The sequence below is a fragment of the Carettochelys insculpta genome, chromosome 2 (assembly GCF_033958435.1).
Source record: "Carettochelys insculpta isolate YL-2023 chromosome 2, ASM3395843v1, whole genome shotgun sequence".
Classification (NCBI taxonomy): domain Eukaryota; kingdom Metazoa; phylum Chordata; order Testudines; family Carettochelyidae; genus Carettochelys; species Carettochelys insculpta.
The window spans coordinates 12,899,682-12,916,972 of NC_134138.1; the positions used below are offsets into that span (position 1 = coordinate 12,899,682).

Sequence of the window (17,291 nt, forward strand, 5' to 3'; positions counted from 1 at the left end):
CGCTAAGGGGTTATGCCAGCACAACTATGGTTCTGTAACTATGTTGCTGTAGTCCCTCTTTGTAGGCATGGGCTACTGTTGTGAGAGTCAAAGGAACTTAAGTTCATTGCTCTACTTCTGTTGAGCTTTGGGTGTCTGTGTCCCTCAGGTTGGATTTTCAAACAAACCTGAAGCATTTTATGTGCTTAAATGAAAGGCCACACACACACGTTAATAATACAATAATAATATAATAAACATATATTATTATTACTCCATTCTTAGTTAATATGTATTTTATAAATGGAGAAACTGAGACGCAGAGAAAGCAACTTCTCTGGTGCTCTGTAACGAGTTATTGGTAGAGCTGGGATTAGCAGCCATGAGTTCCTATCTGAAGGTACCATTCTCAAACACTTGATATATTTCCTTTCATTATCGAGGTTAATATGCCAGATAGGGTTGCACAAGAACAAGATTCGATTCCCAGTTCTCCCGTAGGCTTCCTGTCTAACCTTGGTCAACTCCCTTAACGTTCTTGTGTTCCTCACTTCTCTGTATAATGGGTGTAATTATGTCTTGCTTATAGCAGTGGAGAAGTAGAGAGACAGTAGTGGCCAAGACCAAACTTTTTTTCTTTGGGCCAATCAATCCCTGGTACTATTCCAGTGAAGTCAGTGCAGTTACACTAAGATGAAACTTAGCCCTTCATATTTCATATTATATTTTATATAATATACAGGAAAAAAGTCTCTCTGAAAACTCTCTTAGCTCATCATACTCTGCTTACTCTGACAAACTAGAACATGTAAATAAAGATCCTTTACATTTTTTTGTCTCATTGGCTGATGTGTGTTGGTTATTGCCAAATTTAAATTGGGATTTGTAGCACTCTCAGTTTGTAAAAGGGTCTTGCAGCCTTGGATTATGGGATGCTCCTTGGACCAAGTGCATTTTTATAAAGAACTCTGTAAAACATAAAGCTTTTTGTAATACCTGATTTAGAGAATACCATCTATGAAGCATGAGAATCTGAAGAAGTTGGATTTAAAATCTTACATATTTGAGGGATGAATGTGCTTGGATGTGAAAGCAGCACTCCCCTCTGCTTGCAGAGCTGGGCAACTGACGAGAACTGCTGTCAGTTTCCCACCTCCTGTCAATGGCAGCAGCTGAGGACCTGACTCTCAGCTGCTGCCACTGACAGGAAAAGCTGCCACCCTTGACAGGAGCAGGTGAACCGATCCTGTCGGGGGCTGAGAGAGTCAAGCTGCCACCCTGACAAGAACAGTTTCTCTGCTCCTGTTCAGTGTCGGCATCTCAGCAGCTCCCCACCACTCAGTCATGTTAACCCAAGATACATTCAAGTTGAGTGTGCATATCTTAGGGGTCTCCTGTATTGGTGGCAGAGAGAAGAGATGCTGGGAGTTCTGCTCCTTTTCCCACTACCTCCTCCCAGTGGGAGAAGGAGCAGAATACTAGTGGCTCCAACTGCAATGGCACACCCAGGCCTGTGCCCCAAGCCCTGTACATAGAGACAATGATAGCTGGGACAGGGGCTGGAGACAGCCAGCAGGGAATCTTTCCAGCATGTCATACTGGCAAAAAATAACTTGCCAGTACAGTGTAGTGGACTGTACCAGCCCACTTGTACCAGTGTCAAGGATGCAAAGTTACTGCAATACAGTAATCCCTCAATTTTACATGGAGGTTGTGGTCTGGACAACCTCCACATAAATTGAATTTTGTCTAAATTTGGGGGTTGGAGGAGCAGGCAGCTGGGGAAAGTGGAGAGGGCAGCCACACGGTCCCTGGCTTCTCCCATCTGGGGGTCACCCAGCTGTTTGCCCAGCGGTTTCTGAGCCCAGGAAACAGACAGCTGCTTGCAGCGCCAGTTCTCCCTGTCATGCAGCAAGCCTGTGTCTGCAGCACTGGTTCTCCCAGCTGGGAGAATCAGCACTCCAATCAGCTGTTTGTCAGGGACAGCAGCCTGACTCACGGCTGCCACTCCTGACTGGAAACCGCTCCTGGCAGGGGCAGCGGCCATGAGGCAGGCTGCTGTCCCTGACAGGAGCATTTTTTTCCCCTCTTCTGTCAGGGACTGCAGCCTGACTCGAGGCTGCTGCCTTCGATAGGAGTGGCTGCCACCCCTGACAGCAGCACTTTCCCATGCCTGTCAGAGGCAGCAGTCATGTAAACCCAAGACACATGCACCTTGAATGCACGTATCTAGAGGGTTTACTGTATAAGTAGCCCAGTTGCTGATCATTTTTCCAAGCCGTTACGTATGAAGAGCTTAATAAATTCAAACCTGAAAGAAAGAAATGGACAAAACAGAAGCTTTAGTATCAAAAATGCTTGTCAGATATATTACGTATTTATCATTTTAATTATTTCTGGGTTTCTGTTGAGTCAATGTTACAATAATAGGGTGGGAAAAAAGCATGGACATAACACGTGGTCAAGAGGTCAACGCAAGGAATATGTCTGCACTGCCTATTAAACACTCAGAGCTGCCCAGCGTCAGCTGACTTGGGTTTGCAGGGTGTGGGCATGAGGGGTTCAAGATACAGGGCTTTTGAAGTGCAGTGTAGATGTTTGGGCTTGGACTGGACCCTCTGAGATCCGTATCCCTTGTGGAATCCAAAAGCCTATGATCTGACCCAAGCCCGAACATTTACACTGCAGTTAAACAACCCTGTAACTGAGCCCTCTAATCTCAAGTCAGCTGATATGGGCCAACTCCCAGCATTTAATTTGCAGCCTAGGCACACCCTAATTCTCTTCCCATTTAATATTTCAGCCTGTGTACTTTGTATGTAAGGCAGCAATTTGATGGACATTCAGAGGAAAAAAACCTCATAAGAAACATTCAGCTGATAGTTGTTGAAAACTTAACTCTTCATTTGTATATTTTATCAATAGAGAATTTGCCAATCTGGTCTTGAGTCAAACTGAGATGAAAGGCTAGAGATGAGAGGCTACATGACCTATTATCCCCCTGTAAGGAATACAGGTCCCGGTTTAAGCCAAGTTATATAACGAATAATGTTTTTCTGAGAGCAGTGCAAAAACAGTAGATATTATAGATTAAAATTGCCTGTGATATATTACCAACTGATAATGGCTAGGGAGTGATCCAATAAGAATTTCTTACATATCTGGTTTATTTTAACTTTTAATTTTTTTGCTCCAACAAGCTAATCATCGCATGGCTAATATGTGCAACCATCTAGTCCCATCACTGTTAATCTCATCTTCTCTTTGCCCTCCCATCCACTTGCCAGTTACATCCGCTTGATGCGTTTTGTTTACATTGAAATTGTAAACTCCTTAAGGCAGGGACCATGCTCTAATGGTTTTTGTTTAGCATACAGTACAGTCAGGCCTCTGAACTTGATTGAGAATTCTGCGAGCTAGCTACAATGGAAACAAGCATAATTTCAAGAAGCCTTAATTATAATTAGAAATGTTAAGATCCTCTCGCTCTCATCAGATGTCTTTGCATTATAAAATAACGAGAAGAAGAATCCTGACTCTTAACATATAGTTAGGATAAAGGTAGGAAGGATACGTGCATGTGTGTAGTGGGGAAGTAACAAAACGTCCTCCCATTCTTTTTAAAAAATTTGATCTGATTATGCCAGTCTTACATACTATTATGATCAATTTTTGATTTTGTGTTTAGAAAGAAATGTCCTTGCCCCTTCTACGTACATATTAGTAGCCCTGTGCGAATTAGTTTTATTCTTTGCTATTGTAAATTGTTATACAGAAATAATGTTCTGGAAGGTTTGTTTCCAAGTTCTTGTTCACGTCACTTACCCTGTGTCTACACGTGACCCTTCGTTTCGAAAGGGGCATGTTAATGAGCGGGTTTGAAAGGTGCTAATGAGGCACTGCAATGAATATGCAGCACCTCATATTCATAATGGCGGCCGTGGTGCTTCGAAAGTATGGCTTTTCGAATTGTGTGCCGCCCGTGGAGATGGGACCTTCCGAAAGGGACCCCCCCCCCCAGTTTTCAAAAGCCCTTATTCCGATCACCAGATAAGAAGAAGGGCTTTTGAAAACTTGGGGGGCGGTCTTTTCGGAAGATCCCGTCTCCATAGGCAGCGTACAATTCAAAAAGCCACACTTTTGAATCACCACAGCTGCCATTATGCTAATGAGGCGCTGCATATTCATTGCAGCATCTCATTAGCATCTTTTGAACCCACTCATTGACATGCCCCTTTCGAAAGGAAGGGGCACATATAGACCCAGCCTTAAGGTGGATTATGAGGAACAATATAAGCAGTACACTGGAAGAGAAAATCTGAGTGGACAGTTATGAATCCTAAGCAGATCACAACAATAGCTCAGTCTCAATTCTGTTTATACAGTAGCTGGCTTTTAAAAGCATTACATCAATAGGTGTATACCTGCAATCAGACCATCATATTTCCAGTGGAACTGCCCACTTGTTTTATGAGCACTGCCAATTATAATATTGCCATAAAGGAATGGAAAATGAGAAGCACATTCACGGAAATTATAATTGTACTAAGATATAAACTAATATATTGTGTTTCTCCACACTTTCCCTCTTGCATATCTTTTTGTTTATGTGCCCTTTGAAGTGTTAGATCGCTACACAAAACAAGTCAGTGGTCCTTTCTCTCCTTCCTGTTCCCTCCCCCCATGTTTTGTGTCTTTAAATTGAAAGAATTATCTTGTTTTGTTTTCCTATTGTTGCAGGTGGAGTTGGAGGTCACGCTTCCAGGAGAAGGGAAGGACAGAATATTTAAGGTGGCTATAAAATGGATGTCAGGCGTGAGTCTACAGGCTTTACATGATGCTCTTTCTGGTCGGCTGCCAGGTGTTCCTTTTGAAACTATCCAGGCTCTGGATGTAGTGATGAGGCATTTGCCTTCCATGAGGTGAGGGAAACTTCTTGAGAAAAGTCTCTTATTATTTGAGTTGTTTAAGTAGTTATTCTAAATGAATGTGTATTTTTGTGGTTCAGTGAGACAACTGAAAATCTGTTTTTGCACTGCAAGCCTTTTCATGCACAGGGAACTAAGCATGAAAGTGGCAGGGCTGTTTCTTTTGGATTGTACAATCTCTTTCTCCCTGTGCACGTGTCAGGACTGAGGAAATATGCACCCAACTTCACATGCATTTTTGCATGCTGCTTTAGCTAATGCTAAATTTAAAACTCTTCTTGAAAAGAAGCGTGCTACACTCCTGGAGTACAAACGCTCACCAAGCCAGAGTACCCAGCAAGCACTTAGAGCGGCCAGAAGAACAGTACAGCAGACAGCCAGGCACTGTGCCAACAACCACTGGTTCCAGCTATGCAGCAGCATCCAGACCTGTGCTGACTTTGGTAATCTCAGAGGAATGTACGAGGGTATGAGGAAGGCATTAGGACCCACCCAGAACAAGATGGCACCTCTGAAATCCAAATCTGGTGAAGTTATCGCTGACAAAGCAAAACAGATGGAGCGCTGGGTTGAGCACTACTGTGAGCTGTACTCGCGCGAGAACATTGTGGTTCACGCAGCCCTTGATGCAGTCGAGCTCCTACCAGTAATGGACGAACTGGATCAGGAACCAACTGTGGATGAACTGAAGAGAGCCATCGACAGCATTGCAGCAGGAAAGGCCCCTGGCCAGGATGATATACCACCAGAGGTAATCAAGTATGCTGCAGACACACTCCTGGAACCCCTACATGAGCTACTGTGCCTGTGCTGGTAAGAGGGTGAGGTTCCACAGGATATGCGCAACGCTAACATTGTAACCTTGTATAAGAACAAAGGAGACAGAAGCGACTGCAACAACTACCGTGGAATCTCCCTCCTAAGCGTCACTGGTAAACTATTCACTCACGTCATCCTTGGCAGACTCCAGAAGATTGCTGAGAGGGTGTACCCTGAACCGCAGTGTGGATTCCGCGCAGAGAGGTGTACTGTTGACATGGTCTTCTCTCTAAGGCAGCTGCAGGAGAAATGCAGGGAGCAGAGGAAGCCACTCTACATAGCCTTCATCGACCTGACCAAGGCCTTTAACTTGGTCAGCAGGGATGGTCTGTTCAAACTGCTCCACAAGATAGGCTGTCCTCCACAGTTACTCAAGATGATCCAGTTGTTCCACGAAGACATGAGAGGAACCATCCAATATGACGGCGCTTTATCGGATGCTTTCAGAATCAGGAGCGGCGTCAAACAAGGATGCATGCTTGCTCTGACATTGTTTGAGATCTTCTTCGTACTCCTCCTGAAGCATGCCTTTGGATCTTCAACAGAGGGCATCTTGCTGCACACAAGATATGATGGGAAACTGTTTAATCTTGCAAGGCTGAAAGCTAAGTCTAAGGTGTGGGAAGTCCTCATCAGAGACATGCTGTTCGCAGATGCTGCTGCTGTAGTGTCTCACACAGAAGACCAGCTCCAAAAACTGCTGGATCGGTTCTCCAAAGTGTGCAAGGACTTTGGGCTTACCATCAGCCTAAAGAAGACAAACGTACTCAGTCAGGATGTTGCTGAATCCCCATCAATCAGCACTGACAACTATACGTTAGAGGTCGTCCACGAGTTTGTTTACCTCGGGTCCACCATCACTGACACCCTGTTGTTGGACACTGAGCTAAATAGGAGGAACGGAAAAGCGGCCACAACTCTGTCCAGACTCAGCAAGAGAGTGTGCATTAACAACAAGCTGTACACTCACACCAAAACGCAAGTCTACAGAGCCTGCATTCTCAGCACCCTCCTTTATGGCAGCGAGACTTGGACCCTGTGCGCCCGCCAGGAAAAGAGGCTGAACGTCTTCCACTTGCGCTGCCTCAGGCGCATCCTTGGAATATCATGGAAGGACAGAGTGACCAACACCGCCGTCCTCGAGCAAGCTGGAATCCCAACCATGCACACCCTCCTCAGGCAGCGTCGGCTCTGCTGGCTTGGCCACGTCCACAGGATGAATGATGGAAGGATTCCAAAAGACATCCTGTATAGTGAGCTGGCCTGTGGCAAAAGACCTCCCGGACGCCCCCAGTTGCGCTACAAAGATGTCTGCAAGAGAGACCTCGGAGAGGTAGACATCGAGCTGGACAACTGGGAAGAACTAGCAGACGACCGCGGCAGATGGAGGCGGGGTTACAAAAGGGCCTTCAGAAGGGCGAGATGAGGATCAGACAGCGAGCAGAGGAGAAGCGAGCGCACAGAAAGCACAATAAGGACTTGCCAGACACCCACTACATCTGCAAGAGATGCAGCAAGGACTGTCATGCTCGTGTGGGTCTTCATAGTCACAGTAGATGCTGTAAATGAAGGCCTCAATTGAAACTATAGAGGGCGCGATCCATAGTCTATGGAGACTGCAGGATGCCTACTACTACTACTACTACTACTATCACTTGGAACCCACAGCATTTGCAGTTGTAGCAGAGCTATTAAGCCTTTTACCGCTCCACTGTCTGAATGTTCTTGCCTTATCACAGGTCCAGGCAGGAGGCTGGGGAATGAGGCAAATTTCAGATCTGCCAGTGCAGAGACAATGCTGATTTTTTTTTTTTTTTTTGGCCCCCTACAATAATATATTGTTCTTTTTGTCATATTATTTGTTTATTACTCCAGCACAGGGGTGGGCAAATTACAGCTCACATCCTGCGTCCAGCCCAGCAGGGCTTTTAATCTGGCCCATAGGGTTATCAGTTCAGTGAGGCTAAGGTAATCTCCCTGCCTGCCTTCGCCCCATGTCGATCCTGGAAATAGTTGGCATGGTCAAGGGGTCAGAGGTTTCCGCGTGCTGCCCCTGCACACAGGCACTGTGCCTTGCATCTCCCGTTGGTCAGGAACATGGAACCAGCTAAAGCAGCACAGAGTTAACTCTCCCTCTCTCCTTCCAACCCTCCCAGAGCTTCTTCAAGACATGCTGGACTCTTCTGGAATCCTTGTGCCTGCCTTACCTCTATTGCACTACTGCTAGTATACCTCAGATGGCTCCACACCTCACTCTGTACCCCCATCCTGCATTTCATGGCCCAACATACAATCTTCTACCAGATATGGCTCTGGGTCCAAAAGTTTCCTGATCTCTGCCTGAAGATCCCATTTTATATTGGAATATAATAGCATGCTCTTATACAGACAGGAATTTGACACTGTCCGTCTCAGAGTGCTAAAAACATGTGTTCCTCTCCCTCTGCTCTGTCAAAGAAGTGGAAGATGTATGTAATTGTGGATGCTGCAATTTACATTTACCTGTTAGCAAAGCAAACGTATATAGCGATTAACACAATGTTACTTTACCCTACATGCATTTTTTACAAAATAGGATTCAGAATCAGGAATTGTGAAGATAAAGCCCATGTTCTGGCACTGACTACCTTTATGACCTTGGGCAAGGCATTTGCCTCATTTGCCCCAACTGAAAATATAGAGATGATGTCTCACAGAGAAGTTGAGAATTAATTAAATCTCTGTAAATAATATGATAATCAGGGCCCAGAGACTGTCAAAATAGAGAATAAGGGCTCAAACCCCTAAAGAATAAGCAATCAAGTCAGCAGATTGTATGCAGTGTTATTGTGCTAGTAAAGTATGTTGAGAAACATATTTTATGAAAGCCCTAGTGTTTTATTAGTTAGCACTTCTCAAGCCAGGTGTTCACACAAAACCACACTTGGGTAATAATCCATTGCACAACCCAAGAGAGGACAAAGATGGTCTGTTAAAGTAAATGGAAGCACATTGGGGAACTCTCCAGCTCTCACTTTAAATATCTGTGATGACTGAAGTGGGGGAGGGAGGGAGCCTGCAAATTCTTTGAAATGGAAAAGTATTTGAGTAAAAGGGATGCAGAAACTAAGGAGCAGCCTCTGAGTGGAAAGTTGCCAATGAAATGGTGAATTGTCACTATAGTTAAGGATAGGCGGGAAATCTGTTCAAACACAATAGGAAACACACAACTGGAACTGCAGCTAGCAAGAGCTAGCAAGTAATGTGAAGGGCAGCAAGAAGGGTTTCTGCAGGCCTGTTAACAATAAGAGCATTATTATGGAGAGTGTGGGCCCCTTGCTGGATGAGGGAGGTAACCTGCTGACAGATGATGTGGGAACGGCTGAAGTACTCAATACTTTTTTTTGCCTCAGCCTTCACAGACAAGGTCAGCTCCCAGACTACAACACTAGTCAATGCAGTATGGGAGGAAGGTGGGCAGCTCTCTGTGGGTTAAGAACAAATGGTTTAAGAGCTTTTTAGAGACACTAGATGCACCCAAATCCATGGGTGAAGATTTGATGAATCCAAGGGTACTGAGGGAATTGGTAGATGTCATTGCAGAGCCTGTGGCTATTATCTTTGAAAACTCATGGAGATTGAGAGAAGTCTTGGATGATTGGAAACAGGTAAATGGAGTGCCCATCTGTAAAAAAGGAGAGAAGGACAATTCCAGGAACTATAAACCGATCAGCCTTACCTCAGTCCCCAGAAAAATCATGGAGGAGATCCTCATGGAATCCATTTTGGAGCACTTGGAAGAGGAGAAAGTGATCAAGAGTAGTTAACATGGACTCACAAAGGGCAAGACATGCCTGACCAATCTGATTAGCTTCTATGATGAGGTAACTGGTTCTATGGACATGGGGAAGTCAATGGATGTAATATACCTTGACTTTGGCAAAGCTTCTGCTACAGTCTCCCACAACATAGCATAAGAGATTGAGAACTGGTTAAAAGGCAGGAAACCAAGTGTAGGAATAAATGGTAAATTTTCAGAATGGAAAAGGGTAACTATTAGTGTTCCCCACGTTTCAGTGGGGTGGAACAAGGGCCCACATCTTGAATACTGCATACAGATGTGGTCTCCTCATATCAAAAATATATATTGGCATTAGAAAATGCTCAGAAAAAGGCAATGAAAATGATTAGGAGTTTGGAATGGCTCCCATATGAAGAGTGATTAAAGAGACTAGGACTTTTCAGCTTAGAAAAGAGGAGACTAAGGTGGGCATATGATAGAGGCATATAAAATTGTGAATGGTGTAGAGAAAGTGAACAAGGAAAATTTATTTACTCATTCCCATAATATCAAAACTAGAGGACACCAAATTAAATTAATGGTCAGCAGGTTTAAAACAAATAAAAGGAAGTTCTTTTTCACACTGAACACAGTCAGCCTGTGGAACTCCTTTCCAGAGGGGGCTGTGAAGGCTTGGATTATAGCGGGGTTTAAAAAAGAGCTAGATAAAATCTTGGAGGTTAGCGCCATTTATGGCTATTAGCCAGGATGGGTAAGAAATGGTGTCCCTAGCCTCTATGTGTCAGAAGCTGGAGACGGATGGCAGGAGAGAGATTGCTTGATCAATACCTGTTTGGTCCATTCTCTCTGGGGCACTTGGTATTGACCACTGTTGGCAGACAGGATACTGGGCTGAATGGACCTTTGGTCTGACCCAGTATGACCATTCTTATGTTCTTATAACATTCTTGCCAATAAGTTAAGGGAGTAAGGATTGGATGCATGGACTGTAAGATGGATGGAAAGCTGCCTAGACAGTCGGGCCCAATGGGTGGTGATCAATGGCTCTATGTCTGTCTGTCAGTCGGTTTCAAGTGGAGTGTTCCAAGGATCTGTTCTAGGGTCGGTATTGTTCAACATCTTTATTAATTACCTGGATGAGTGAATGGATTGCACCCTCAGCAAATTTGCAGATGACACTAAGGTAGGGGGAGAGGTAGATATGTTGGAGGGTCGGGATAGGGTCCTGAATGACCTAGCTAAATTGGAGGATTGGGCCAAAAGAAATCTGATGTGGTTCAACAAGGACAAGTGTAGAGTCCTGCATGTGGGATGGAAGAATCCCAAGCATTGTTACAGGCCAGGGACTGACTGGTTAAGTAGCAGTGCAACAGAAAAGGACCTTGGCATTACAGTGGATGAGAGGCTGGATATGAGTCGTCAATGTGCCCTTGTAGCCAAGAAGGCTAACAGCATACAGTAGTGCTTCAAGTCATGCAAGGGTTGTGTTTCCATGCACCCTCGCGTAACTTGAATTTTACATAACTCGCGGGGGGGGGGCGTGCGCCTTTTTCCCCAGTGGAATGCACTTTCTGCAATGAAGAAAGCAGCAGGAGCCCCTGGAGCTCCTTCTGAAAGGAAAGCCCTGGGTTGGGATGGAGCAGTTGGAGGGTTAAGCCTGGTGGTGAATTGGGGCCATGGGAGGGGTGTAGGTGGATTAAGCCTGGGGTCGGTTAGGGCTGCAGGTGGGGTGGGGTGGGGGGTGGAGTTGAGCCGAAGCCACGTATGGGTGTGGTGAGCTGGGCCAAAGGAGTTGGACAGGGGCTGGGGTGGTGAGCTGGAACCAGACGCGGGGGGTTTGAACTGGGGCGGGGTGGTGAACCAGAGCCATGGGGGGGTTGAAACGGGGCTGAATGAGGCTGGTGGGTTGAGATAGGGTTGCAGGGAGTGGGATTTTGAGTAGTGCTTAACTCGTGTTAATGTGAGTTAAGTGCAACTTGAAATCATGCATTTCGAGGGTTTACTGTATTGGGATGCATTAGGAGGAGCATTTCCAGCAGATCTAGAGAAGCAGTTATTCCCTTCTATTTGCCATTGGTGAAGCCACATCTGGAGTATTGTGTCCAGTTCTGGGCCCCCAAGTCTAGAAAGGATGTGGAGGCATTTTAATGGGTTCAGCAAAAGGCAACAAAAATGATAAGGGGGCTGGAGCACATGACCTATGAGGAGAGGCTGAGGGATTTGGGGTTATTTAGTTTGCAGAAGTGAAGAGTGAGGGGCGATTTAACAGCAGCCTTCAACTTCCTGAAGGGGGACTCTAAGGAGGATGGAGAGAGACTGTTCTCAGTGGTGATAGAGGGCAGAACAAGGATCAATGGTCTGAAGTTACGGAGGGAGAGGTATAGGTTGCATATGAGGAAAAACTGTTTCACCAGAAGGGTGGTGAAGCACTGGAATGAATTAAGTAGAGAAGTGGCAGAACCTCCATCCATGGAGGTTTTTAAGTCCCGGTTTGACAAAGTCCTGGCTGGGATGATTTAGTTGGTGTTGGTCCTGTTTTAGGCAGAGGGCTGGACTAGATGACCTCATAAGGTCCCTTCCAGCCCTATGATTCTATGATTAGAAAAGGGATTTTTTTCTAGTATGGAAGTGTCAGGGCTGTTCCCCCTTCTGACACTCCGAGTGCAGCAAGTGGGGTCCTGCGAAATCTTTTAAAAAAAAACATAACCTTGCCTGTAAAAGACTTTGCTTAAAAGCTCCCCAGGGTCACAAGTTCCCTGACCCTGAGGGGTTAGTAATTGCCACCACTGCCGAAGTTGGGGGGGAGAACTCCTAACCCAGGAAGACACACTTGTGATGTCTCCCTGTGGGATACCCCAAGCTCTTAACCCTCCCTTAGAAGAGAGCTTAGACACAAAGAAATGTAATTTGCTAGCTGGCATGCATATACACAAACCCTTCTTAGGGCACAGGCATCAAATCATTTGCTTGAAAAAAAAATTACAAAACAAGAGAAAATAAATCATACTGGTTGCAGCACATAGAGTACTTCCCTAGGATTCAGCTTAAAATTTGCTGGAGGGAAAAAAGTCAAGTAATTAACCAAAGCAAATTAAAACACGATAGTCAGTGCACTCTGTCTACATATTTCCCTTCTACTTACATATCTGTGGCTGATTTGGAGATGGTCAGAATATTTACTGGATTCATTCCAAGTGCTTGGGAGGAATCATTTCTCTGTGTCCTCTGTCTCAACCATGCAGACAAAGACCCCCTCAGACTGCAGTTGTTCTCCGTTCAAAAAGGTCTCTCTCCTTCCTATTGGCTTACCTGACCACCCCCTGCTGCAAGTTCTCTGGAAGGGTTACCCTTTCCTGCATTCATTCGTGACCGGAAGTATAAAGCCTGAGGTTGCATCTTTAGTTAGTTACTGTATAACTTGTATATATTTGCTTTCCCTTACTTCATTAACTTTTTATCTGTGGCTTTTCTAATAAATCTTTTCATTATTTTCACATGTAGCTGGTGTCCATAAGCGCCAAAGTGAACTGGTAATGGGGAGGGGGCAGGTTTCACTTTCTCAGAGGTGATGAACTAATGGGACACAATCCAAGAGTCTGATACTTAAGAACATGGAGAAGATAGATTAAGGGAGACTTGGAACTAGAACTAGGACTGTTCACCCTGCAAGGAGTAACTAGGCTGGTGAGAGTCAGGGTAAGTTTGTGGGTGTGATACTGGTGTCAGGGATCTTAACAGCAGGAAAGCCTTCCATCACCAGGTCTGCAGTGATAGAATCCCTTACTGGGTTCTGGCAATCCCCCAGATGTCACCAATCACTTTATATTTTAAAAGTGCAAATATCATTGCCAAATTCCGACATAAAGGGAAAAAACCTCAGCATTGTTAATTTACCACGACACACAAAATTCCCTGCCTTCAATAATTACACTCCTACCTCCTCTTCATGGGATAACGGAGAAGATTAAGCTGATTTTTGTTAGACCCTGATTTTGTACTGTATTTATATACCAAGCTGAAGACACTTTGAAAATATTTCAGCTGGGCCTCACTCAGGCAAAGCTTCCATTGACTTCATTGGAAGCTTTTCCTGAGCAAGATCTTCAAGATTTGTCCCGCTACTACATACACTGGTGATACCATTTTTCACATGCTAGTATTGACCGTAAGTAAGTTTAGCAATAATATTAAGTAACTAATATATTTTTCTGTTTGAAAACTGTCTTTAAATTTAAAATACACATCTTAAAAAGGAAATAAACTGATAAATCCATTTTTACTCTTTTGTGGTGGTTATATGTTTATCATATAAAATGATTTTTTAGAAAATGTGAACTTGTCAATTGTTATACTGCAGGATTTAAATAAATTTTTTTTAGATTTCTTCCCATAATGAGTTGTTCCTGCACTCTCATACTGAGTTATGTTAAAGTTCTTTAGCTTACATTTTCTGGCAGGTTAGTACAACATATAAAACCACGAAGAATAGCAAATCTCTTTAAGTAATACATTGAAAGTTAAAGATAGACTTAGTCCTGATGGAATCACTAGGTGTGTTGATGTAAATTGTGTGTGTGTATAATATACATACTTAGAAACTTGAAGCAAGGAAATGAATGTAAATAATTTTGGTATTTGTTGCAGCTTCATTACTGGAGGGTTTTTTCTTTTTTAATTCTAAGATCTGGTTCAGTAGTTAATGGGTTTATTTTCTTAATTTCAGATACACACCTGTTGGCCGTTCTTTCTTTACTGCATCTGAGGGGTGCTCAAATCCTCTGGGTGGTGGCAGAGAAGTTTGGTTTGGCTTCCATCAGTCAGTCAGACCATCACTCTGGAAAATGATGCTAAATATTGATGGTAGGTTCTGTGCTACTTCTCCCTTTGTGTTCTGTCCTGTTTGTAGTGATTCAAGTTAATCCTATTTGCCGGTGGTCTCAAGAACTTCATCAGAGCTGTAAAATCTCCAGTAATGTAATTAACTTCACAGGTGTGTTTCTCTTTGTCCACAGTGTCTGCAACAGCATTTTATAAGGCACAGCCAGTAATTGAGTTTGTATGTGAAGTTTTGGATTTCAAGAGTATTGAAGAGCAACAGAAACCTCTGACAGATTCCCAAAGGGTAAAGTTTACCAAAGAAATAAAAGGTATGAATTAAATAATAAGAGCAAAACTTCTTAATTCTTGATCTTGTCAGCTTTCAAGTACCAATGTAAGTTTGGATGCCAGGCAGAGATTTATTTGCTTGTTCAGAGAGAAATTGACAATGATATGGAATACAGATTGGATAGAAAAAGCGTTTTATTCTAAGTAGAAGCATCTTATAAGTCAGGCCTTGTCTGCACTACACAGTTTTGTTGGCAAAGGCAGCTTTTTTCAACAGACCAAGGGAGGTGTAAAAATTGCTGTGCTCCTCCTGCCAACTAAACTTTATGGCTTTGCTAACAAAATAAAACCACGTTGATGAGAGGTGTAGTTTTCTATTTTTTCCACAATCAACAAAGCCCCAAGAAATTTCTGAAACTCTTTTGTGTGGAGAGCTACTATGCACCTGAGCATGCTGGCTCCTGGTAACAAAAGCATTCCTGCCTGGACTGCAGGGGAGCAGCTGATATCTTTTGGTATGTTGGGGAAGAGTCTGTGGGAGAACTTGGAAGGAATCATTGATATGTAATGCTTCTGTTCCCCACACGAGGGACTTAGCAACAAGCAGGGTAGATTGCTATAGAGTGGCACTGGGGAGGAAGAGATGTGAGCTCCAGGACTCTCTGGTTCTGCAACATCCATGGTCATACCTGACAGCAGATGTTGCCGGATGAGAGAATTCCAGATTTAAGAGGTTGAACTTGTTGTATTATTTAATAGTTACTGAATTTTTTTATTGCTGCAAGGTTTGAATGATCATGTTCAGCAACTGGTTAATAAATTGATTTGTGTACACAAAAATGTTGATCATTTGAAACTGTATGAAATCCAGATCATACTTTTATGTGGGACATATTAAATAATTTCCTTCTGAGAACTAGCATTTGTCCAAGATCATCATGAACCTTTTAAATCCTTGAGCTAGCTGACGTTTTACCACTCCTTTCCTTAGAGGAACTGTCTTTTGTGGGTTTTTTTTTTTAGCAGTTGAACTGAAAATATTATTTACTCCTCAAGAGTAATTTTATTTCTGTGTATGCGAAAGCACTATGAAAGGATGCTAGTTCTAAAATTGCAGTGCAACAGTCGAGCCCTTTATAGCAAACTGGTTTCATACATTTTGTAGCCATTGCCCTGTAAACATCCCCTCGTCCCCAACACACACACACGCACACTCACACAATCTCTACTAACAAATACTAGTATCCTGAAGTGAGGGAAACTTGTAAACAGAATGAAGGAAATTTAAAAGGCCAACTTACTGAATTATCCATCTTGTTCTTAATTTAAACTTTTCTGAGAAGGCTTTTAGCTTCCATGTTCATTGAGCACATATAGCACTTCAGTAGTCCGAAAATAAAGACTCTCTAATTATGTATAAATTATAGCAAAACTGTAATAGCGGACCAAAAGTAACCAAAACATATATTTAAATGATTGCAAACGGTTTTGAAAACATGTAGTAATAGATGTTTTCATATTATTAGGTCTAAAGGTGGAGATAACACACTGCGGACAAATGAAGAGAAAATACCGAGTGTGCAATGTCACCAGACGACCAGCAAGTCACCAAACGTAAACTATTTTTTCTTTTGCTCATGCAGTATTTTTAAATACAATATGGTGAATAACTTCAAATTTTTGGATATCAGGACCAGTTCCTCTCATGGAAATCTATCAAGCTGCCTTAGTGACAGAAACCAGTATAATAACAAAGAGGAAGCCGTGCTAGTCTATACACTATCAAAACAAAAAGCAGTCAAGTAGCACTTGAAAGGCTAGCAAAATGGTTTATTAATAAAACATTTTGCTAGTCTTTTAAGTGCTACTTGACTGCTTTTTGTTTTAAACCAACATAAGAAACTGTCATAGTGTAATGATTCTTTCAGTTGTCTCATAGCTGAAGCACTTAAATATAAACACTACAAAAATGCACATCACATTATTCTCTCCTTTTCCTATTTTTAATAGTATTTTTACTAATAAGACGGACTTTTGTGGCATCTGAAACCCCCGCTATCTTCATACCTGCATTTTTTTCTTTCCCCCCTTTAGGATTTCCCTACTTGCTTCAGGAATAGAAAGCCCAGTCTTGACACAAACCTTTTTAAATAATTATCTAGTAAGAAAGTAATACTCTTTTATGTGGCCTGAATATTGCCTCTGCAACATTTGAGCCTGATTTTCTTTTCATTTATACTGGTATAATTATAGCTGGTTTACATACATATAAGTGAGAATGGCACTCCATTGTCTCTAACAGCCAAGAATTTGCCAAGCGGTTCTCCTAAACTTTGGTCCTTCATGTGATGCTTATGTTGATAAATGTGCTTCTTTTTAAGTTTTGGAATTCTTTTGCTTATATATTGCAGCTGTATGGCTTTTAGCCTCATTCTTTGCATTTGTACTGCCTCCTCCTATTTTTCCATTGGTATTAAAACTTAAGTTCACAGAGGGAGAGAGAGAGATGCTCCATTTTCATTTTAAAGCTGCTTGGCTTTAAAAGCATTGTCAGGATTCTGCTAATATATTTTAAATTATCGAAACAGATGTAAGTGGTATGTGGTACATTTGTATCTTAACACCAAAATAACTATATTTTACTTCTGACAGACCCTCTCAAATTATTTTTAGGAGAT

General features: G+C 42.9%; 1 protein-coding gene across 3 annotated transcripts in view; it reads left to right on the forward strand.

Moving 5' to 3' along the window:
* The window catches only part of AGO2 (argonaute RISC catalytic component 2), a 120,666-nt gene that overhangs the window by 64,483 nt on the left and 38,892 nt on the right, over nt 1-17,291 (forward strand). For all 3 annotated transcript variants that reach the window (XM_074986613.1, XM_074986614.1, XM_074986615.1), the window contains 4 exons: nt 4,720-4,901; nt 14,231-14,367; nt 14,520-14,654; nt 16,140-16,227. In XM_074986613.1, the coding sequence (XP_074842714.1) occupies nt 4,720-4,901; nt 14,231-14,367; nt 14,520-14,654; nt 16,140-16,227 (542 nt within the window). The remainder of the gene's footprint in view (nt 1-4,719; nt 4,902-14,230; nt 14,368-14,519; nt 14,655-16,139; nt 16,228-17,291) is intronic.